The sequence below is a fragment of the Diabrotica undecimpunctata genome, chromosome 6 (genome assembly GCF_040954645.1).
Source record: "Diabrotica undecimpunctata isolate CICGRU chromosome 6, icDiaUnde3, whole genome shotgun sequence".
Classification (NCBI taxonomy): domain Eukaryota; kingdom Metazoa; phylum Arthropoda; class Insecta; order Coleoptera; family Chrysomelidae; genus Diabrotica; species Diabrotica undecimpunctata.
The window spans coordinates 49,612,014-49,638,081 of NC_092808.1; the positions used below are offsets into that span (position 1 = coordinate 49,612,014).

The 26,068-nt window shown below is 34.4% G+C and overlaps 1 protein-coding gene across 1 annotated transcript in view; it reads right to left on the bottom strand.

Annotated features, from left to right (window-relative positions):
• Positions 1–26,068, bottom strand: part of LOC140443433 (phenoloxidase-activating factor 1-like) — a 72,447-nt gene that overhangs the window by 35,994 nt on the left and 10,385 nt on the right. Inside the window, exons 2-3 of the mRNA XM_072534687.1 lie at positions 7,509–7,668; positions 2,892–3,118 (exon numbers count right to left, since the gene is read on the bottom strand). Of these exons, the coding sequence (XP_072390788.1) occupies positions 2,892–3,118; positions 7,509–7,668 (387 nt within the window). The remainder of the gene's footprint in view (positions 1–2,891; positions 3,119–7,508; positions 7,669–26,068) is intronic.

The following is a 26,068-nucleotide window of genomic DNA, read 5'->3' on the forward strand; positions in this document are numbered from 1 at the left end:
TGCCGAAGATCTAACACCAACATGGAATACGATTACAAGTGCTGTAACAGACATCATGAAAAACAACTTAGGGTACAAACGAAATAACAAGAGGCAAAAATGGATGACAGACGAAATACTATTACTAATGGAAGAACGACGAAGACACAAGAATAAACAAGATGGCAGCAATATGTATGAAAACATTAACAGGCAAATAAAAGCAAAAATAAGAATAGCAAAAAATGAATGGCTTAAGCAACAATGTATCGATCTAGAACATTTACAACGACAGCACGACGACCGTAATTTACATAAAAAGCTTAAGGAGACTGCTGGAATATACAGAAAACGAAGACCAACCACCATAGTTAATCAGGATAACCAGATAGTGCTGGGTGAAAAGGAAAAAAAAAATTGATATATGGGAAAATTATATCCAGGAGCTCTTCCATGACGAAAGACCCATGAGTGAAGTTTATACAGACGACCAGCTGACTGGCCCTTCAATCACCAAAGAGGAGATAGAAAAGGCAATATTCAATTCAAAAAACAATAAGGCACCTGGACCAGATGAAATCCCGTCAGAAATACTCAAATTACTAGATGAAAGGGGAATTTCAGCACTACACAAAATATTTAACTTAATTTATGAAACTGGCTACTATCCTCAACAGTGGTTACGCTCTACCTTTATTCCCCTGCCCAAGAAAGTCAATGCAAAAAGATGTGAGGATCACAGACTCATTAGCCTGATGAGTCACACTTTAAAGATATTCTTTAAAATACTACATCAAAGAGTATACAAAAAATGTGAATGGGACATCAGTGACTCCCAGTTCGGGTTTAGGCAAGGTTTAGGAACACGAGAAGCAATAGTAGCAACACAGGTGCTGGTCCAAAATTGTTACGATCAGAAGAAGGATGTGTTCCTATGCTTTTTAGATTACCAAAAAGCGTTTGATCGTGTCCAACACCACAAGTTAATGCAGATCCTCAAGAAAGTTGATATAGACCAAAAAGACATAAGATGCATTGAAAACTTGTACTGGCATCAAACGGCACAGTTAAAAATAGGCAATTCTATATCCAAACCCATACATATAAGAAGGGACGTTCGACAGGGATGTGTGCTTTCCCCTCTTTTATTTAACATTTATTCGGAAGCCATATTTCAAGAGTCTCTGGAGGATGCAAAGATGGGAATCAAAGTGAATGGAGTACTGATCAACAACATACGATATGCTGATGATGGTGTCTTAATTTGTGACAACATAGTCGATCTTCAACAACTTGTCACTATAATCGGAGAATACAGTAAGCGAATGGGATTAGAGATTAATACCAAAAAAACCAAATTTATGATCATCTCCAGAAACTCGGATGCACTTGAAAACTCCACCATAACACTGAATACTAAGTCCATTGAAAGAGTGAGTAAATTTAAATACCTGGGATCGTGGCTTTTTGAAGACTGGGCATCGGACAGGGAAGTAAAATGTCGCATTGAGCAAGCTCGACAAGCTTTCGTAAAATTCAAGAAGGTACTGACTTGTTCAGAGTTCGATCTTCAACTGAGACTAAGGTTTACTAAGTGCTACGTGTGGTCAGTGCTGCTATATGGCGTAGAGGGCTGGACACTCAAAACGAGGGATATAAACAGATTAGAAGCTTTCGAAATGTGGCTCTATCGCCGTATCCTAAAAATACCATGGACAGCGAAAATCACAAATATAGATGTCCTTAAAAGAATAAACCAAGAACGCCAACTTTTCGAAACCATCAAGAAAAGGAAAACGGCGTATCTAGGTCACATCATGCGAAATGAAAAATACCAGTTCCTCCAACTTATAATCGAGGGTAAAATTGAAGGCAAGAGTTAATGGGACGCAAGAAAATGTCCTGGCTCCGAAACATAAGGCAATGGACAGGGATTAACGACATACAATCTCTGATACATATTGCAAGAAATAGAGAATTAATGGAAAATGTGATCGCTAACATCCATTAGTGGATTTGCATCTAAAGAAGAAAAAGAACAACAAGAACAATTAATAAAGAAAATATTATTTTACATTTACTTGATCAAGATCCAACAGTTAGCGTAAGGAATATAGCAAGACAAACAAATACTTCTTCTTCAAGTACTTGGCGGATACTGAAAGAACAGCAATTACATCCTTATCATTACAGACAAGTCCAAGAGCTCTTGCCAGATGATCTACTGGTTAGAGTGGATTTTTGTGAAACATTGCAACAAAGGACAGCCCACAATCCAAATTTTTTAAAATGCATTCTTTTTACGGACGAGGCCACCTTTACGCGACAAGGTATGTTTAAGTCCCATAATGTACACTACTGGTGTGATGAGAATCCACGAGTCAAAAGGGTATCACATTACCAACACTCATTTAAAGTTAATGTTTGGGCAGCAACTTTAGGTAACAAATTAATAGGTTATCATATTCTACCTGGAAATTTAAATGGTGATATGTATCTTGATTTTTTAAACAATTCCTTATTCGGGATATTAGAAGATTTAACGCTAAATGTGTATGTATGTATGTAATATATGTATGTAAACTGAATGTATCAGCTTCCAAAACATATTCTATAAAATTTCATTACAATGTTGCCAGTAGTTTCGGCAAAATCGTAAAAAATGCGTAAATTTTTTTTTGCTTCAACGCCCTGTATCTTGAAAACGGATGGCGTTACAAAAATTTTTTACCAAGTAAACCCTAATTATTTTTCAGTTTTTTACCTACCCTAGAGACGGGGTTATCTTTTTTTGAAACACTCATTTTTACTTTGGTGTACTAGAGTAGAAATTAAGTATTTTACCTTACCAATAATACCTTAAGTAATACCTTAATAGTTAGATAATTTCTATATCAACAAATTTATCTTACTTGTTCTATATCTTAGTAAAGCCATCCAAGGGAATTCGTTTAAATCAGCATCTTGGCCCTTTCTAATTTTAAAACTTAGGTCTAGGTAACCACAGTCAGGCGGTAACAAATTTAAGTTTCTATGATTTGAGACATCTGGTGGGTCTTGTTGCACTTCTACGGTCGAACCATCTTGAACTATTATAGGCCCTTGTGGACAGCAAACATTGGCTATGTTGTAGGCAAAGCTGTAAAAATAGGATATTTAAACATAAAAAATGAATTAAAATACAAAACTTCTTCATACATTTGTAATCATTGCCCTCTTCCTTTTCTATAAATTTGAGTTACAAATAAAATCTCGCTTTAGAAAGCTGAATAAGTTAAGAAGCCACATACCATAATATTATATCCGTGTGACAAGGACATCTGCACGTAAATTATAAGTGACGCAACGTGGAATGAAAAGACCGTTCTTGGACATAACGTTGAGAGATAGAGTGAGAAACAGAGAAATTCGTAGAAGTTCGTAGAAGCAGAAACTCGTAGAATTTTTTTGTTTCTCCCAGGTATAAAGAGTGTTATAAAACACATAGCTAAAATTAAACGGAATTGAGCAAAACACTCTGGAGTGGAAAAGAGGATATGTACCTACTGTATTGCAACAGCGCAAGATAAATCTGAATGAAAGTTTTTAGAGGAGGAATATGCTTAGCAGTGGATAAGTTGATGGTGATTATACCATATATCTACGTGAATGGTTCGGGTGTAGTTCGATTGAACTTTTTAGGCGCGCTGCTAACAAAGTCGCAGTGGCCATGATGATTTCCAATCTCCGCTAGGAGTGGCACGAGAAGAAAAAGAAGAAGATACCATATATGTATGTAAAATCTGTACACACACAAACTTGGTAATCCCAGCTTCGTGAATACGGATAGACTCGCAACCTCTGGACGAATTTTTACAAGCCCGTGTATCTAGCATTAGAAGAGACCCCGTGAAACAGACTAGTCCAGGAGTGACTAAGGTCTCGTGTCATATATGTAAGTGAAACACAGTAAAAGCCTTCCCAGGTACTGCTTTCTTTGCCATTATATAGCAGTCAGCCGGCGTCCCTGGTAACGATACTAAATAACGGTCAATCCTTCCAACACCAAGCGGGAATGAGAATAAGTTCAAGATGAACAACTCTCATCAAACACGGTTTTTTTCAGAGCTATTTCTTATGATAATCTCGAGGTAATTACCGATGACAAGAAAAAAAAAACATCGTGTCTCTTATGTGTAAAACCTCTAAATACGACATCTTGTGCGTCCAGGAAACTCACCGCGACCAAAAGCAGAGACGACACGAAAGCGTTATTTTTACGAAAAGAGGCCTAACTGTCAAAATAACCGACAGCGCAAACCAGGACCGCGTAGAAATCCTCTCCGTCGAAGTCGACAATTGCACAGTCATCTTTGTGTTCCTCCAGGAACGAGATTTGTGTTTCATCCATCAAAAAACTTCTAACCCGCCAGTCCGCACTTAGCCGTAGATGACTTTAACAGACATCACACAGCATAGGGCTATGCAGAAACGGACAATTGCGGCGAGCCATGGAACAATAAGCGAAATGGCCTTTGTAAGTGGGGTAATTAACGGATATTGCACAAGGACGATCTACGATCATATGCCAAAATCACTGCATTACTCAGTCAGTCGTAACTTACACGTAATAGAAAAAAACGATAGAAGTCACGTTTTGACGTAGGTTCAATTTTAAAAAATTAAATGGGACAGATAAGCTTCCGAGATAGATCGCACGTTGGGAAATTTCGAAGCTGCCCCAGCAAATTACGATGCTTTTGTCGAAATAGTTCGAAAATCCTCCCGAAGACGAATTCCTAGGGACTGTAGGCAACGGTACGTCCTGGGCCTTAACGACGATGACCGCGATTTACACACTAAATATCAGAGACTGTTCGAAACCCACGCCTTCAGCGAGGAAGCCATAGAATTCAGAGAGTAACTTATAAATACCATGAGTGAGAAGAGGTAGCGAAAATAAATAGATACGTTGAAGAAAATCTATATGATATATAGCAATAACTGTGACTAAAAAGCTTGTGACAACCTCTAGGGAAGTTACATTAGACCAAACCGCCCATCAACTACTTGTCAATAGGAAACTCAGCCGGAGATCACGTCCGGAAAGATAGAAAATGCTGTAAGTTAACAAGACCTTACAATATAATAGTTTGAATTTGGTAGAAAAGGAATGTATAATATTGAAAACCAAATCTTCTTCTTTTTCTTTTTATATAGACATGACTCTGTCTGTTTTTCAATGTGCCTCCAGTAAGTTGTCATTCCATCGTTTGCGTGGTCTTCTTACTGATCGTCTTCCTATTGGGGAACCGTCTCTTGCCGTCTTTACTACTCTATCATTCGGCTTATATGATCGTTCCATTCTACTCTTCTATTTCTTACCCAGTTTTTGATGTTCTCCACCTTGCATCTATGTCGTATATCTGTACTTTTAGCTCTGTCCCATAGTGTCTTACCATCAATTTTTCTAAGTGTTTTTATCTCTGCTGTTTCTAACATCCTTTTTGTTCTCTCTGTGTCACGTCTTGTTTCTGTCGCGTATGTCATTATTGGTCTGATGACTGTTTTGTAAATTCTGCCTGTCGTTTCTTTCCCGATATTTTTATTTCTCCATATTGTTTCGTTTAGGCAGCCTGTGGCTCTGTTTGCTCTATTCACTTGATCTTACACTTCGGTTTCGAGCTTTCCGTAGCTAGATAATGTGATGCCTAGATATTTAAACTCCATCACTTGTTCTATTATCTGACCTTCCAGCTCCAATTTACATCTTAGTAAATTTGCTGTTATAACCATGCATTTTGTCTTTGTTGGGGAAATTAACATGCTGACGGTTATATTAAATTGGTGCAGCATACGTTGTAAATCATCTTCACTTTGAGAGAGTAGTATTGCGTCGTCGGCATAGCAGATTATTTTAAGTTGTTTTTCTCCCATTTGGTATCCTTTTTTAGTTCTTACTTTTTTTATTATTTCGTCCATAATCAGGTTGAACAATAGAGGACTCTGTCTTATCCCATTGCCAGCTTCAATAGGGTCGGTTAGTTCTTCTTCTAGTTTTATTGTGTTGTTTTGGTAGATATTTTCGATCGTTTTGATTATTCCTAGAGGTATGTCTCTTGCATTCAGTAAGTGGATAACGTCTTTTAATTTGACCCGGTCAAATGCCTTTTTAAGGTCCACGAAACATAGATATGCCGGTTTGTTGTATTCTAATGACTTCTCTTGCACTTGCCTCATTATAAATATAGCGTCGGTGCATGATCTTCCTGACCTAAAACCTTGTTGTTCTTCTGCTAGTGTTATAATTTCATTCAATTTATTTGTTATCACTTTGGTTGTTAATTTGAGTGTTGTGTTTAATAAATTAATTCCTCTGTAATTTTCCGGGTCCGATTTGTCTCCCTTTTTGAAGAGAGGTATTAGAATGCTTGATCTCCATTCTTGAGGAATTCTGTTTTGTTCCATTATTTTTTGAATTAGTTTTAGTAGTTGTTTGGTCAGATCTGGTCCTCCATACTTTAGGAGTTCGTTGGGTATTCTGTCCTCTCCTGGTGATTTTCTATTTTTTAATTTCCTTAATGCTTCCTTTACCTCTTCCTCCTCAATATTTATTTCTTCGTTTGTCGTCACCTCTGGTGTTGGTGGTTCATCATCGTCACCTTTAGCAAACAGGGATCGAAAGTAGTCTACCCACGTTTCTTTCTGAATGTGTTTCGTTTTTATTAGTTCGTTCATCTCTTTTCTTTGTCCTCTGATCATTCTCCATATTTCTTTTTGTGTTCCGTAGAAATCGTGTTCCATCTGTTTTGAGAAACTCTGTCAGTGTTCCTTTTTTATTTGTCTAACCAAAGTGTTCGTTTCATTTCTGATTCGTTTATAGTGGTTTTATGCCTGTTGTGTTTGTTGTGTTCTGTATTGTAAAAAGGCTTTCTTCTTTTCTTCACATTTTGTTCTCACTTCCTCTCTAAACCATGGTGTGTTCCTTTTTGATATGTTAGTGTTTGTTACTTTCCTCTCTCCGAGTGATTCTGTTGCTGCGTTAATTATATTATTTTTGAGTTTTTCCCAGCTTTCCTCGATGTTATCGTTTTCTAATATTTTATTCCCAACGATCTTCTCTTATATTCTTTTCCTGTATAAGTATTCTGTCGATTCCGTATTTAGTCCTTCGACTTTGATTTTTGTTTGTGTTGGCGCCGCTCTCTTGGGTGGGAAGTATTTCAGGATTATTCTTATTTTACATAATACTAGGCTATGGTCGCTACCTACATCTGTTGAGTTGAGGCATCTTACGTCGATTATTTTTGATGGATGTATATCTCTGTTGGTTAGTGAAACATTGAAAACAAAATGTTCGAGAATATTGTTTTTAACGAAACTATATATAAACAACCTACAACACACAACACACGTACTACCTAATATAATAACTCATCTCCAAACAAAATACTCTATGGATACTATGTTTATGCAAATAAAATGTTAAAAGTTGTTCCATGAGATGTAATGTTAAGGTCAACTTCAAGAATAAACTTGTACCTACTCACCTACAGTAATATGCGTTTAATTGTTTAGTAACGCTTGGAGTCAATGGTCTTTTTACGGTTCGTAGAGCATCTATCATCGGTCTACATTGCCTAACGGGTATACAGTTACCAGTCTCACCAGTTGGAGTCTGACAACCTTGATTAGCATTATCCCAAAATCCTAAAATTTTAAAATATTTTAAGAAACATATATGTTAGAAATAATTTAGAAACTATGAATTTTGATCTTCGTCGAAACACAAAAAAAAATACTATAATAGTATGATATATTTTATGTTTATGGATGATAGTAATTACTAATGTCATAATCATTTAAATTTAACTAACAGCAATTAAGACACATACTTTGTTTCTAACCAAAATAAAAGCAATTGAACTTCGTAAGTCCTGGGTTTTCACCAAAATCACCGGAAATAGAACTGAAAGTCGATATATGAACTTTTCTTGTAACTTTGCCTCAATTGGTATACGATTTCACTAATTATGACTCATCTCTGCCAAATTTCCGGTCATAACTTATTGATATATCACATGTACTATATCTGCGACTACAATGTGGCACTTCCAGTTATGTACAACTTCTTAATTGGAAGTGAATAAACGGCCACTATACTACTCGCGAAGTTGATCGAAGTTCAGTGAGTACGAGAGTGTAGACAGGTACTTTAGGCTACTTCGCTTCGCCTCGTTCTACTTCCGTTCTGTGTCGGTTTCTCGCGTCCGTGTCAAAGGGACCGAAGTTGGAATACGAAGATTCACACTACATTACTCGACTTCACGAGTATGTAGAGAGTCACCTCGCCTCGATTAACTTCACTTCGACACTTCGTCCGAAGAACTTCGATCGAGAGTGTAGACGGCGTTATATGTATATATAAAAACGAAAACTAAATATTTTTCCGTCTGGTAGGCGCGTTAAATAATCTGCAACAAACTTGAGTTTGGTAATATGACTCATGCGCAGTGAATCGTGTTTACTAGTGTTACCATGAAAACGACCAGTGTGCTGTTTGCCAGTGTCGTAGTTTGAGACGTAGGTACCATAGAGAATGTTGATTTGATAGTGTTAAATGTTTTGTTAATTTTTTTTTCGATTAGTGCTTAATATACTGCTAGTAGTAATTAGTATGTTATTAAGTCATTTAGTGTATCTATAAAAAGGGTCAGGCTAGAGAATGTCATCTAGGACTAGAGAACCACAATAGATCTGGAGAGGTCGGAATGGAATAGGCCAAAAGGCCACCCCTCTAAATCTATCTATCTAGAATATGTACGATGTGTCTACGAGGACTTGATAAAAGCAAACTGCTTCAGTTGCTTTCATCAAGTCCTCGTAGACACATCGTCTTAGGACCAGCAACTTCATGTGGAGTCATAAGTCGCCATGTTACCAAATCCACTGGCAACTTTAACATCATAATATTTAATACCACATAATGTAAAGTAAATTTAAACAAACAATTTTTAACGGGTTTTTACCCACATATTTAGTGGTTCAATACATGTATACTTAGACACTGATGATGGAATATGGACTCCGAAAACGTTTTGTAATATAGCCCGATTGGGTTTTTAAATTATATACCTTTTTTATAAAGGATTTTTATAGTCACCGATCTCAATATGGATTATGTTAGTAAATAGGATTAACGTGCATTTTGTTTCTCGATATTTTTATCCAGTAACGTTTAACATTGGTAATTATAGGGATAGGATTCTAGCAGCGACAGGTATAAGTAAAAGTACCTTAGCCAAAATAATAAAAGAAGGTAGACAAGTCAATAAAAATGAAGCGCCTAGGTAGTTCATCTTCTTCTGGAAGTCCAAAAAGTAAACGAGGGTCTCGTGCTAAAAAAATTAATTGAGCAGTCGACAAATAAAAACAATTAAAAATATTATAAGCGACTTCTACACTATTGAGAAAAGATCACTTACAATTAATGGTAAATAGTTAAGTTAAGTAAAAAAATTAGTTAGTGTAAAATTGATATAATTCTTTTATCGTAAAAAAAAGAGTAAGTAAAATTATAAAAGAATTATTTGTACCTATTTAGAACGAAAACAAAATTTCTCATAAAAACACTGATCTAGATATATTTTTAAGAAAAAAAGTGGCAACTACCAAGACGATATAAACCACCTTAATTTTATGAAGTGGGTCAGAAGTCAGCTCTTGCCTAACTTACCCTAAATTTGGATCCTGGTAGTTAATACTGCATCCTATCATAATGTGCTAATGGAAAAAAATGTGACGTCTGCTAGCCGTAGAGATATTATTGTAAAGTGGTTATAGGAAAAAAATATTCCTTTTCAACAAGCACCAACCAAACCGGAGTTTCGCTTGCCTCACTATCATCCGGAGTTAAGCACTATCGAAAAAATATAGACTTTGATAAAAGGTAGAATGGCAATTCTTAATACAACATTTAATATAATAAATGAGGTTAAAAATATAGCAAAAACAAAATTTTCAGAAGTATTAATGAAAGAGATTGGGCTAATATATACAATCACGTACAAAAAACGTTAATTATACTTGGGTTTTCTGGGGGTAAATGGGTTATCCTAAGAAAGCCTTTCTAAAGATGAAGATAGTGATTCAAATTCAAGAATAGAGATCTTAGAATCATACGAGGAATCATAACTAAGGCTTTCCTATTTTGACAAATAAATATATTATTTAATTAGTTAAAATAAACTACTAACCTATTTTTTGATTGTTGAAAGCCTTTTATTTAAATAAATTGTAACGATTTAGGAATTTGTAATTTATTAAAAATGACTATGTACTAATATTTTACTCATTATTTTATCGTGTGGAACTAACTATAATTTTCATAATGATTAAAAACTATAATAATAAAAATTGTCAAATTCATTCTTCACTTTAATTGAATATATTTATAAAAAAATATTTTAAATCTACCTGTTTCTGCCCGCCAGTAAACCTGCGCGTAATACTACGTCAAATTCCCAAATTTGTTGCACTTCTGTATTTTGTCTGATTTGTATCACTTGTATTATTTCGGCGACTTTAAAACAGTACTTCCAATTGCAAGTCTGGATCCAGAAGTCCAGGACAAATTTCTCACCTTCAAAACATTTTTGGGTGCTTTCATTAGACAACTCATTTGTCATTATATCTGTCCTAATAACGGATGAGTTGTGTTGACGTAAGGACAGACAGACGTGGATAATTCAAGGTTTTCACATTTGAATGTTGTCTCTTCTTCTTAGTCGTTAACCTGATGCAGGTATCGTGATATCATGAAGCTATTAGCTAAATTTCCCAATGTTCCTCCACGTTTTTCTATCTTCTGCCATTCTAGCACATTCTGACAATGGAGCGTCAATGGTAGCAACAATATGGTCCGTGTATCGTGTGGGAGATCTACCTCTATTTCTTCTGCCTTCTACTTTTCCCTGGATGGTAAGTTTTTCAAGACCATTTCTTCGAAGCACATGTCCAAAATAGCTTATTATTTGTTCTGATATTTGTGTTCTTAGTCTTTTCTTTATGTTTAGTTGGTCCAGTATGGATTCATTTGTTCTTCGGGCCACCCATGGTATTCTCAGCATTCGTCTCCAGCAGTACATCTCAAATACATCTATGTTCTTTTTGTCTTTCTCAGTAAGGGTCCAGCATTCCAATGCATAAGTAAAAACAGGAAAAACTAGACTTCTTACTAGTCTCATTTTTGTATCGGTAATTATTTCATGGGTTTTCCAAATTTTTGTTAATTTTGCCATAGCGCTTTTTGCGATTGCTGACCGCCGCTTTATTTCTTCAGTACAGCCTCCTTTGTTGGTTATTAATGAGCCCAGATACACAAATTTATCTACAACAGCGATATTGTTTATCATGACCAGATGATTTTAATTATTGTTAGCTCTGTCAATTATCATGATTCTCGTTTTATCTCTGTTTATTTTAAGGCCCATCGTTAAGCTTACGTCTTCTATCCGTTGTAGCAGGTGAATCAATTCAGCTTCAGAACTAGCGAGGATAGTAGTATCATCTGCATATCTCAAGTTGCAAATCTTCTTCCTGCCAATGGTAATGCCACCGTTCCAGTCCTCAGTAGCTTTCCGCATTATCCATTCACCATAGATGTTAAATAGAATTGGGCTTAGTATGCAGCCTTGTCTCACGCCCTTTGTGACCCTGAAACTATCGGTTAGTTCCCCATTTATTCTAACTCTGGCATAATTGTTATTGTACAGGCTTTTAATTAGCAGTATCAGATGATTGGGGACTCCCATTTCAGACAAAACCTGCCACATTTTACTCCAGTTGACCAAATCGAAAGCTTTACTATAATCTATGAAGCACAAATATGTTGTGATGTTGAATTCTCTGGATTTTTCTACAATTTGCCGTACGTTTAAAATTTGTTCTCTAGTACCACGTCCGGGGACGAAACCTGCTTGTTTCTCCGCAATGTTAGGTAGTAAAAAGGGCTTTATCCTTTCGAGAATTATGTGTAAGAGTATCTTACTGCAATGCGCAATTAGAGCAATTGTGCGATAGTTGCTACATAAATCTTTCGCTCCCTTTTTATGTATGGGAATATAATAGTGATTGTGTCCAGTCCTCAGGCCATTTACCTGTCTCCCACATTCTTTGACAAATTTGATGTATTATATCCACTCCAACGTCATCTAGGGCCCAAATCATTTCAATAGGTATGTTATCTGGACCGGCAGCTTTCTGACTTTTTTGCCTCATAATTGCTGCTTCAACTTCACTTTTGAGTACGTCAGGTTCCGTCAAAAAACTGGCATCTTCTTGTTGTGATGGGGCGTCTGTGTTTTCCTCCATCATCAGTCGTCCACAGTATTCTTTCCATCTGTGTATTTTTATGTTTATTCCAGACTCAGAGTTTCCATGGCGTGCCTGGTTTCTCACAACATCATGGCCGGTAGCCCATTTCACACCATCAGCCCCGGACGCTGATTGGCGCCAATTGCTAGTTGGATCGCTCGGCATACTGATATGTTTAGAGGTCATCTTTCATGATAGTTCTTGGGGCAAAGTCCTTCTGCGTGGTAGAAAATAGTTGAATGTTGTAAAATGGGTGAAATAACCCAAGAAACAATAGGTACAATTAAAATGGAGTTTTATGTCTTTGGACATGTAACATTGATAAACAATAACCTTAGAATAAACTAGGTAAATAGGTAATGATGCTAAATTCAAATTTATACTTAGTTTACAGGAAAACTACATACTTCTAGTCAGAAAGCAACCGCAACATTCAATGTTAGTCATTTCCTCTTCTCCTCTCTTCTTCTTCTTGATTTCATGTTTGTTACACTTCAGTGTAACATCATGATTTACAGCAAGTATGGATATAATTTCTTCAGTTTATGTGTTAGCTGGTAATCCCCTGATTACCGTTTGGGAATGAAATATTTCTCCAATTGCGATCTATTGCATTGGGCTACTTTTGTTGTATTCTTCAAGATATCGGTCATTTTGCTGTAATGCTTTAGAACTTTTGTCTCTATTAGAGGTCTCCCTCCTGTTGTTAAAGATTTTTTTCTTCGTAATGCTCTTCTTAATCTCGGACAGGGTTACATACATGATCTTAAAAATAAATTAACAAACCAGAATATAAAGATTGTCTATTTTTATGCTCTAAATGAAAAAGCAACTGATGACGAAAAAAAAATACTTTTTACGAAGATCTTAAAAAAAGCTACAAACAATAAAGAATATAAAATAATATTAATTGGAGATTTGAACGCCAAAATTAGATGAAAGGTATTGAAGAACTCGTTGTGGCTACAGAAAGTGTAGGTTTAAATATAAATATCTCGAAAACAAAAATCATGACCAATTTGGTACCCAACCAGAACATCAGTATTGGTGGGAAAGAAATAGAACTCGTAGATAGATATAAATACCTGGGACATGAAATTATGATTGGCAGGGATAACCAGACTCATGAACTGAGGAGAAGAATCGGCCTTGGGTGGGCAGCATTTGGAAAACTGAGAGAAACTTTTAAAAGTGAGCTGCCCACATGCCTAAAGAGAAAGGTATTTGATCAGTGCGTCCTCCAAGTCTTGACGTACGGAGCAGAAACACTTACCTTAACAAAAGCAGCAGCTACCAAACTGAGAGTCACGCAGAGAAGAATGGAGCGGTCCATGTTAGGAATAACTCTGCGAGACAGAATAACCAACGAAGACATCAGGAGAAGAACCAGAATGACTGACATCATCGAGAAGATAGCCAGACTAAAATGGAGATGGGCAGGACACATAGCCAGAATGACAGATGGGCGATGGACAAAGAGGTTATTGGAATGGAGGCCAAGGGAAGACAAGAGAAGCGTCGGTCGACCACCTACAAGATGGACTGACGATTTAAGAAGACTCAATAAAAACTGGATAAGAGCGGCGCAAGATAGACGGGGTTGGAAACATGAGGAAGAGGCCTATGTTCAGCAGTGGACTCTTGAGGCTGGATGATGATTGAAGACTCTGAAAAGAACATTGGAAATTTCGGATTCGGCACAAGAGGAGAAAAATTTATGGATATCCTGAAACAAGAAAACATATATGCTATAAATACTTGTTACAAAAACAAACTTAACACAAAGTGGACATGTATTGCACCTAACGGAACTACCAGAAATGAAACAGACCATTTTCTCCATCAACTAAAGAATTTTTTTGAAGAACGCACAACAATAAACAACATAACAATTGGTAGTGACCATGGTATAGTTCAAGCAAAAATAGATATAAACATGAAAGAAGCGAGAAAAAGGATCTTTAAAAAAACAACGCAATAATGCAAATAAATGTCCTTAAAGTAAGAACAAATAGAGAGGAAGTCCGAAAGGTCTTAGCAAGTAAATTCGAATCAAATCCTTCACATTATCAAGAACAAATTAACATTAACAAAAACATAAAAAAACCTTGTCTAAGCCGGACTACAGGTCGCAAAGAAAACTAGAACTAATGAAGACAAGATAAGCAACTAAACTTAACAACTAATGAAGGAAAGAAGACAACTACTAGCGGAAAACAAACGAAATTCTTAAGCCTACGTAGAACTTAACACAATTAGAAAAAAACTAAAACATTGAAATTCATTGAAAATAACAGATGTCTAAAATGTCTAAGATCAGCACTGGGTATCTAAAAAATTATCAAAATTAAAGAGACCAATAATAAGGAACAGAAGGACAAACATAAAATAACAAAGATAGTTGAATACTTCAAAAGAACGTCAAAAGAAAAATACAAAACGTGGGATCAGAGGTACTACCAAATATACAGGGATTTGAAATAGAAAGAGCCTCAAAAGAGCTAAAAAATAATAAAGCTTAAACGAGGGTATAATTACCGAGCTCTTGAAAATAAGCAAGACAGTAACAATCCCTATACTAACAGAGGTATTTAATAGATGTCTCCTAAAGACTGGAAAGAGAGTCTAGTAATAATATTACACAAAAAGAGAACAAATATGACCTAAGTAATTAAAGGCCTATTTCGTTGCTCAGTCAAATATACAAACTATCTATGAGAATTATTACTTATTATTAAGAATACCGATAAACAAGGTAAACGAATACCAACTACCCGTATTTCTTGCTTTCGTAGACTACGAAAAGGCATTTGATTGAATCGAGATGTAGGCCGTGGAACAAGCTATTAATCATTGTAGAATAGATTTGAGATATAGGCAACTAATATATAATATATATATATATATATATATATATATATATATATATATATATATATATATATATATGAAAACGGAAGTATGATATGTACAACTAGATGAAAATACAAATCCCGTCTCCATTGAAAGAGACTAGAGACTGATATCTCTAAAGCTTTTTAATCTAGCCCAGAAGACGTCTTCAAAACTACAAATTGGTCAGCATATAGCAGGAACTTGCAAATAGCTCCTAATACGTCTAAAAATGGATGTGACAAAAACAAAAACAATGTAAAACAATTAGATAGAATAAGTTCAGGAATATATCTACCTAGGTAAATTTCTCAAAATTGACAAAGAGAGCCAAAGTGCGGAAATCACTAGAGGAGCAAAATTGGTATGGGCAGGATTTGGAAAACTTAGTTGGATTCTTAAGAACCGTAAAATACCTCAATACTTGAAGAGTAAAGTGTCCAGCCAGTGCATATGTATTTCCTATCAAGACATATGGATTCAAACCTGAAATCCATGTATCCATATCCATATTCACAACAGACAGTAAAATGGAAAGAACAATTTTTAGGTATACGACTGTCAGATAAAAAGAGGAACGACTAGGTAAGATCAAAAACAAAAGTCGAAGATATCACAAGAAAAATTGCAAAACTCAAATGGAGCTTTGCAGGTCACACTGCTGGACAAAAGTCCCCACAATACAATATTGGAGACCTTATAAAAGTAGACGACCAAAAGGAAGACAACAGATGAGATGGGTAGATGACATAAAAAGAATACCAAAAACAAATTGGAAGTATGTTGCACAGGATAGACATCAATGGGATAGTTGGGAGAGGCCTATGTTCCAAAAAGGACGATGGAAGGCAAAGAAGACTGATCTTATTTTTCGCATCTTTGAAAATTGCACCAGTGCTAATCACTGATTGTAATTTAGTCGGTGGTTATATAGTAGCTTTTCTACTTTTATTGGTTTGGATTTATTCGTTATCATCTTCTCGTTTGTGTCGTTTTTCTTGTGATGTAGATGGCTCGCTTGCGTCCATTAATTCTTCACTTGCTTCTGCGGGAAAGTCTTCACTTTATTTTTTCTACTTGCTTGCCGGCTTAGTCGACTGCGATGCTCATGTTTCGTTATTTTTATTTATAGGTTTCTTAACTATCTTTGTTGGTTCCGAAACTTTTGTTTCTTGAGTATTTTTCTTTATTCTCCATTATTACTTATGTGTCAATATTTTAGTCGTGTTGTTCACTTTTGTGGTATTTTTCTCACTTCTTTTAAGTTGTTAGTAAGTTTTACTCTTGAGTCATTATACCTCAGTTAAATTACGATTTAATCTGAAAATGGCTGTATCTCGAGAACTCAGTTCCTCCCCATGAGTCAATATATCGTGCAATAAGGTGGTGTCATTTTTCATTCTGAATCCAAAAGTGACTATTACGTGTATAAATTAAATTGTTTATTCTTTATTTCATTAACGCTACATTATTTATTTATTTGTTTACAATTTTAATTATCTCATTAAAAAATCATAAACAATTTTTGTATTTAAAAATAGTGATATAAACAAATTAAAAATAGAATTAAGAAATATTTTACAACAATAAAAAATAATCGGTAAAACTGAATATTTGTATATTCAAAAACATATTTTTGGCTAATGTTTAAGCACCTTTATTAATAGTAGATATGTCTGACGTATATAGTTTATGACGTAAGGAAATTTTTAGACCATAAACAACGTATTTTTTTAATAAAAGAGAAATCTCAAAGTCGAAGTATTTTTAAAACTTAAATTAATAATATTACGGTATTCCCGAGAAATCTTAAAACATCATCTAATTAATTTTATTTAATGCAATTTGGTGTCCAGTATCGACCAGGTAAGAGGTATTGTAAGTTTATTATAAGTTCATTTGTTTGATTTCGCGATATAAAAAGCAATCACAACTCCAGTTAAACAAAATATTGATCCATCTATTTAGTTGAATTCCGTTCCTAACTATTAAAGTCCCATCGAACAAGGCATGGCATGAGTTTATAAGTAGCAAATGTACAAAGCAAAATTTTTGTACCCCAAATTTTCCAGAAACACTGTTTATAATAAATTTATAAATTGAAGCCATTACATGTTTTAAAGCACTTACCTACAGATCATCATACATGTGTGCCCTAATTTCGCCCCCACCTTCTCCCACTAATTATGAACAATAATAAACAAATCCCTTAACTAAGTCAGTTTAAGATAATTTTCTTAAATCAATGGTTGCCATTTTGACAACTTTTAAAAAGATTCATAGCAACATACTGACTGACAGAAGCACTTTCTAATAAGGTATCAAATAATCGCTACATATAAATGCAAACTATCCCCCATTGACAAGCCGACCATTAACTATTGACTTAACACTTAAAAATTATCCCAAATCAACTACAAATTCCATAATAATTAAACATCTATTTATGGAAATTCTAGATCACTATCCTAACTATTTGCAATTCTTTACCGACGCCTCTAAATCTCCCGATAGTCACGCTGCTGTCTACTACTGTAAAGGAAATTCTTATAGCATATCGATACCTTTCCACTATCGACCAATTCTTATAACAAACTGAAGTATACTAACAGGAGAGGCTACAGCTATTTGAAAGCCCTAATCTTCTTCGAAAAGAGTAGAACGATGAAGTGCATTATTGCAACAGACTCATTAAATGCATTACTGGAATTGAAACAAATATATACCAACAACCCTATTATACAGAAAATAAAAAACGAACTAGAAACATTCCAATCATTAAGAAAGGAAGCGGTTTTTATTTGGGTACCTTCACATACAGGTATTTACGGAAATGAAAAAGCAGATCAACTGGCAAACAAAAGTCGAATGAACTTAAAGCATACTGCAAAATTGAAAACATATCCGTACACCGATCTAAAGAACCTGGTTAAAATCAACTGTACTAATACATGGCAAAATTATTGAGAAAAATTAGGTACAAAATTAAATGATATCCTGGAGACTCCTTCAGACAGAAGAAACCAAGTTATTATTAACCGTCTAAGAATTGGCCATACTGGCTTAACACACAAATACCTAATAACAAAAGATCCACTACCTATCTGCTCCAGCTGCTCTAACCCACTGACTGTCAAACTTATCTTGCTTGATTGTCCTCAATTCATGGAAAAAAGAAGATCCTAAGGATTCACAGATGATGATCTCAAAACAGTTCTCACCAAAAAAATTTCAACAGTGTTAAGCTATTTAAAAGACATCAAGTTATTCAATTGTATTTAATGTAATATTTCTTGTATTTGTTATATCCACTAATAACCCTATGCGGTTGATGTGGTTTTTTGTTTAAATAAAAAAAGGTATCAAATAGCATATAATGTAATTTGAATGCAGTCTCTTAATATTGTTCTGAAGCTATTTTCTTGTGGCATTTTAAATTAATTACTATTTAAATGGGAATAAGCCACAATTAAAGGTTAAAATACGTTTATTGACGTTTCAATTTTCACTTCGGAAATCGTTCCGATTTCCGAATTCCAAAATAGTTAGAATCTGGGACACTTATGTGCAACAACTGTTTAATGATGACCGTCCTAGTAAGTATACACTGAGCAATGATGATACTGGCCCTTCTATTCTAAAATCAGAAGTGGAGAATGCTATAAAGGGTCTTAAAAATAACAAAAGACCAGGCAACGATAACGTATACGGGGAAGTATTGAAAATGCTGTGCGAAACAAACAGTCAATTTCTAGACTCACTCGTTAGAACTCGTCTTTAACAATATTTATAACAGCGGGGAGTTTCCTGAAGACTGGCTAGAGTCAACTTTTGTTGCCATACCGAAAAAACCAAAAGCAAAGTCTTGTGATCAACATCGGATTATAAGTCTAATTAACCACATTTCGAAGGCATACACCAAGGTTATTTACAACAGAATAAGCAAAAAATGCGAGTATAACATTGGAGATTCGCAGTTTGGGTTTCGGAATTCTCTTGGGACAAGAGAAGCACTTTTTAGTCTACAGGTACTCATCCAGCGCTGCAAAGATATGAACAAAGATGTGTACATATGCTTTATAGACTACGCAAACGCATTCGATAACGTAAAGCACGAAAAGATAATTGAAGTTCTCCATAAGATCGGAGTCGACTACAGAGACATTCGAACAATAGCGAGTCTCTATTGGGGCCAAACAGCTAAAGTGAAAGTAGGATCTACATTGACCAATAAAATTGAGATCAAGAAAGGGGTACGACAGGGCTGTATCTTGTCTCCTATTGTCTTTAATATATACTCAGAAGAAGTATTTAAGACAGCGCTGGAGGAAAGCACAGAAGGCATAAAGATAAATGAAGAAATAATTAATAACATAAGGTATGCTGATGACACTGTGATTCTAGCAAGTAGCATGGACGAACTGAGTTGCCTAATGAGTAAGATACAAAAAACAAGTGCACAATACGGACTCAGACTAAATATCACAAAAACCAAATGGATGTTAGTAAGCAAAACCCAACAACCACCACAGCAACTGATATTAGACAATGAAAGAATTGAACACGTGGATTCGTACATCTACTTGGGAACAACAGTTAACTCAAATTGGGATCAAGCGAAGGAAATACGTATAAGAGTAGAAAAGACAAGAGCATCGTTCACTAGCATGAAGCAAATTTTCACCTCTAAAAGCCTCACCCTACCTCTCAAAATTCGACTTCTGAAATGTTATGTATTCCCGGTTTTGTTATATGGAATGGAGGCGTGGACAATGACCGCAACATTGATGAAAAAAGTAGAGGCCTTCGAAATGTGGGCTTACCGACGTATATTACGTATATCCTGGACTGAGCACGTGACCATCGAAGAGGTACTACGCCGGATAGGTAAAGAGAGAGAGGTAGGAATAAGTATAAAGAAAAGAAAGTTGGAATACTTGGGTCACGTTATGAGACATAATAAATATAGGGTACTACAACTGATCGTTCAAGGGAAAATAGATAGCAGAAGGGGTCCAGGGAGGAGAAGACACTCGTGGCTCCAAAACTTGCGGCAATGGTTCGGATTATCATCTGCTGAACTATTCAGATCTGCCGTAAACAAAGTCAGAATAGCCATGTTGATTGCCAACGTTTGGAACGGACAAGGCACATGAAGAAGAAGAAGAATAAACGTATTTTAACCTTTAATTGTGGCTTATTCCCATTTAAATAGTAATTAATTGAATGCAGTCGTCAGAGATGAAAATGCCACTGAACCTCTAAAAATCATACGAACAAGCTGAATTTTGTTAAGAATGTCAATCATAGCACAAAAAAGATGCAAAAAAGCTTGCTGCTCCTACTCTCGGGCTTTTCCCTAAAACCGAATTTGATTGGGCTCGAAAAATGAAAATTCTACAGCGACCTTGCGAACTTTTAGTATCGATAACCAGATCTTTCTGTATTGATAATATTTACTATTAATTTCCTTTAAAACTTTTGATCTTTTAATTTGACACATTTTTTTTATCCCAAATATGCTAGCATATCTGAGATATATTATTTTTCTGTTTCTAATGTAAGATTAATGCTCTTTTACCCTAAGAGTTAGAGGTATTGAAGTTTCACCCAGATAAAAATTGTCACATGGTTCTTTGTTTTTTCTTGTAACACTGTTTGATTTTTTTTTGGATAAAATAAATCTCAGTATGTTAGTTGTTTTAAATATTGTAATGTTGGACTTACTTTTTATAATTTTTCTAACACATAATACGAATGTCAGGCAATACATTTGCTAAAAAGCTTACGACAGTAACACCTATAATACGAAGAAGATGTAGAGACCGACCGCGAATTAGGTGGTTAGATAGAGTTGAGACCGACTTAGGGATACTAGAGATCAGAAGATGGCAACACGCTCCCAGAAACCGAACAGAATGGCGACTAATCAGCAGTACAGGATACACAGAGGATTGTCGAGCCAAAGATGATAATAATAATTTTTTGGATAAACCTTTTATGTATGGTATTCTTGTTCTTTATGAATCCCTTTTTGTAAGTGTTTCAGGATGTCTCAGTAAAAGGGGACTTTTAAATGGAACTAAATGGACTATAAATTGGAAAAAAGTAAATTTTTAAATATTAAACAAAAAAAAACTATTATATATATGGTCACAATTTTTTCTATTAATTGTTAAGAAGGATTAGAGGTATAGAAAAAAAAATTTTTGACACCAAGTTTAATTGTTTTTCACCACGGTAGAGGGCGTTTTCCAAAAAATGCATTTTAATGTGGGGGACACGTTTCTGTCCCCCTTTAACAATTTTTTTTTTAAATTTCAAATGGATTTAATTCTTTTGACTTAATACTAATAAATAAACCTTTAAAAAGTAATCTTTTTAAATTTCAAGGCTTTTATATGTTGTTTTATAAAAAGTTAGAAAAAACGCCTGGTTTGGAGGTGAATTTACCTCCGTATTAAAGAAATAGGGTGGTTTTTTTTTAACTTTTATTTATTACTAATATTATTTATTTAGTAGTCGAATATATGAAGTATCAAAAAAAATTTGGTTTACTGGGATTTATTATTATAGCAGATTTTGAGAAAATGTCTCCCAATTTTTAAAAATGTGATTTAAAAAAAACACGCGTTTAAAGTATTTTTACTATAATTTTATGTAATAAAATAACCATATTTTTTTACCTTTAATCAACGATTTCTGCTAAATATTGTGTGCTCTCACTGTCCAGTGAAAGTCGATCAAAGCTTTTTTTCATAACTTTTCACTCTTTTGATGTCTCGCTGCTCTTTCTATTAGCTTGAGCAATATGAGTTTCGTCGATATTTTTCGACTAATTCGTTGCTATTTCACCAATTTTTATTCCAATTTTTATTTTTATCCATTTTGTCCGAGGAACTGAGTAATTTAGAATTGTTTTCTGCAGTAAGCTGATTGCATTTGAAATTTATTTTCATATTTTTTGGAGTAAACATATCCAGAAATAAAAATTTTTCTTTGCTATTGTGAATTTGCTCGATTCTTCTTTACAGTTGATGTGCAATATGGTATACAATCAGTGGCGGATCCAAGGGGGGGGGGGTCACGGGGGTCATGACCACCCCCAAAACAAAATTAAATATCAATCAAATAATCCTAAAAAAAAATTTAAAACCCATCAACCTTATAAGCAGGAAGTCAAGAGTTGAAATGATTTAAACTCATTTATTGTAGGGGTAAGTGTAGAATTATACGGAAGCCTTTTTAAATTGCTCTTTAAAAAAATCAACAATTCTGAATACAGTAATACCTCGACTAACAACCTGACTTCCGCGAATTCAGAGTTACGTAAGTTTCAAATTTTGACAATTCGTCATTTGAGTGCCAGAGAATTTGTTCGATTATCGATGAGATAGAATTACCGCCCACACATTATTGCTCATTCAATGTACCTGACATGACTTTTCGCACGAAATCAGCACATTTTTATTTTTTATTAGGTATTTCTTATCTTCAGTTTTGTCTACGAATTGTTTGTTTGTAATTTGAATATGTATTATAATTGTTGAGACTGTATGCTACATTTTATAATTTATCTATAATAAATATCAAAGTGAATATTGTTGTTGCATTAGCTCTGTCTGATACGTTAGTGAATACAAATAAAGGAACTGCGGGCTGCTGTCCAAGGTATTTGTGAAACTGTGAAATAGTAGTTTGTCTTAGTGATGTGTTAGGTACAACTGTATCACTTAGTCGTCTTCTTCATTCACCAAAATTAGATTTTAAGTAGGCTACTGAGGCTATATAGAGGACACTAAATGCATTCTTCAAAATAAAAGATCAAATGTTGAATCTGTTTTTAGCAAACTTTACTATGAAGTAAACAAATAGCTGAACAATTAGACATTGAATTAAAGATGCCTCGTATATTTTCTCGTCAAACCTTTCGTCAAAACCAATCTGCTAACTCTTGCGAAGAATATTTCCGAAGATCTATTTATTTACCCCTTTTAGACAATATCTTAACTTCCACCTTTCAGGATATTATTGGACCAACTACTTTCTGCATATTTCACAGTAGAATAAGAGTTTTCACTGTGGATTCCAAAGTGAAAAAGAGTCGTGCAAAATAATGGAAAATGTTCTAAAATATAATCAGGAAAACTTCCTGATTATATTTTAGAAGTATTAGAAAACTGCGATATTCATCCTATGTATCCAAATATCAGAATATTTCTGCAAATATTAATTACACTGCCAGTCAGTGCAGCAACAACAGAGCGTTCTACGCGTAAGCGTCTGAGTCTAATCGTTAACTGGTTTAGCACTCATCAATGTGTATCCTACAATTTCTCTAGATGTTGATGTAATCATAGAGTGATTTGCTAAATCGGATAGACGAAAAGAATACATTTTTATAAAATTATATAATATTTACTTTTCTTATAGTATTTTTATTCACTAAACTTTTATTTACCACTCGTTGTCGGCTGTTGCTGACGATTCGTGCACTTATAGCCTAATATGCCTAATTATAGAAATAACTATTCCTTAATTATATTATGTTTTTTGTTGAATAAATTAATTTAAATAAAATGCTGTGTACACTTATTCTTAAGGTTTCTTCTTCATTACGGAAGGGTGGCTATAGCTACAGCCAATTGGTCTCTATCTTGAGCTGTTTTTAATATCGAATGTGTGTCCATGCCTGTCCAGTCTCTTACATTCTTCAGCCAGGATTATTTTTTTCTTCCTGGACCTCTGTTTCCTTCTACTTTCCCTTCCATTATGAGTCGTTATATTTTGAGTTATATTTTTCTTCTCTGAGAATATGTCCTAGATAACGCATTTTTCTGTTATTTACAATATTTAGGAGTTCTCCCTCAGTCCTTATTCTTCTCAGTAGCTCGTTATTGGTGACGTGCTCTGTCCACGAAATCTTCAGCAATCTTCGAAAAACACACATTTCATAGGCTTCTATACGCCTCATACTTGTAATTCCGAGAGTCCATGTTTCTACTCCGTATAGTAATAAGGAATAAATGAATGTTGTTACAAATTGCAATCGGATATCCAACGATAAGATAGAGTTTATTAGGAATATTAAATACATTCATTAATGTTTACACTTATTGCATTTAAATTACTTAACTTTGGTTTATACTTATGTATCCTCGGTTTGTTCTTGATTTTGTAGCTATGGGATAGGTGGGTTTAAATTAATTGTCTTTAAAATACCTAGTTTAAATTGACAGTCCTTGATTTTTCAGTATTTATATTTTAATAACTTTCCTTTGGTTTAATAACCTTATACACTTGATTTTAATAAGTATGTGGGTTTAAATTATTTTTTTTTGTTTAGGTTTAAGACCCCTACCCTTCTATGCACCCGTAGGGTATTTGGGTTTTAATAACTTTTCATTGGTTTAATATCGCCTAAAATAATTATTAAGAAAATGGTTCCCTTATATTAGGCACAAATCATATCAATCGTAAAGGTGCAAAAATCTAAATCCTATATCAAAATCACCCTCAAGACCCATGACCGCCAATTCTCGACAAAAAATTTCTGGGGATCAGCCACTGAAAGGTGCAAAAATCTAAATCCTGTATCGAAATCACCCTCAAGACCAATGACCCCCTGACAAAAATTTCTAGATCCGCCACTGTATACAATTAGGTGTATTCTTCTCCACCATATTGTGGTGATATCAATAATTATTCATGAATTGATTTTAGAAGTTGGAAATTGCAACGTAAAAAGTTATAATTTATAATTTATTGTAGTTTATTCATATGTGTAAAATATTCAGTGAAAAACATGCCACAAGAAAATAGTTTCAAAACAAATATCAATGTGTTTAACTCATTCCACGATTACTTTGACTTAATAACATTAATAGTTTTTCTACATTATTCATGACATTTGATTATTTTTCTTTTTCAAGCATTAATAGTGTGTTTACCAACCATGCTAATAATTATTGATTTTTTATGATTTTTGAGTATTAAGCATTCTTTTTCGGGTGCCATGTCGGTGGAATCATCGATTAATTTTTAAAAATATCACAGGTCAATTTAGCCTGCTTTAAATAACTAACTTTAGCAACAACTGCGATAGAACTAGGCGGTTGCTCAACTTGAACGCTGTTCAATTTGTTGAGTCCTTACGTCTACAAATTAAAATACTAAACTATTATACACCTAAGCTGCTCTAAGTGCGTTAAACTGTATTGTATTTTGTAGATTTCAAATGTAGAACTCGCAGGAACAAAGATTTTAAAAAAAGATAATAATAGTCTCCCGTTTTATAAAAAAAGATATGTTAGCTAAATTAATAGCATTTTTTCTCTCCATCTTAGTATTAAAAAATAATAATTATTGACTAGAATTGGTACACCTAAACTGGTACATAAACTGTATAAGGCTTGAAGTATTTTACGTATCTCTTATAATTTATTATGTTTTGATATTTTTACATTAAAGAACATGTTATCAAGTGATATTAATCTTTAGAGTGGTATTGGGAAGGAGTGTAGGAGTAGAAATAGGTTTCAGAAATAAGTGGACAATGACAATGTACTAGAGAGGTTCAGAGGGGACACAATAAAAGATTTCGGGGAACAGCTGATAAAAATCTGATACCACTGTAAACAAGAAATCACAAAAAGGATTTTACTGACACAAGGAATAACATAAGGTATAAACATAAGAAATTTAAAAACACTTGTTTAAGAATTTGTTAATTAAGGTGCCAATTTGTTTAGACAATGAGTTTGCCCCTCTTAATTATTGTTCTGAAGTGTTTAAAAAAATATCTTGATTAAGTAAAGACAGATTATTTGATGTCGATTAAACA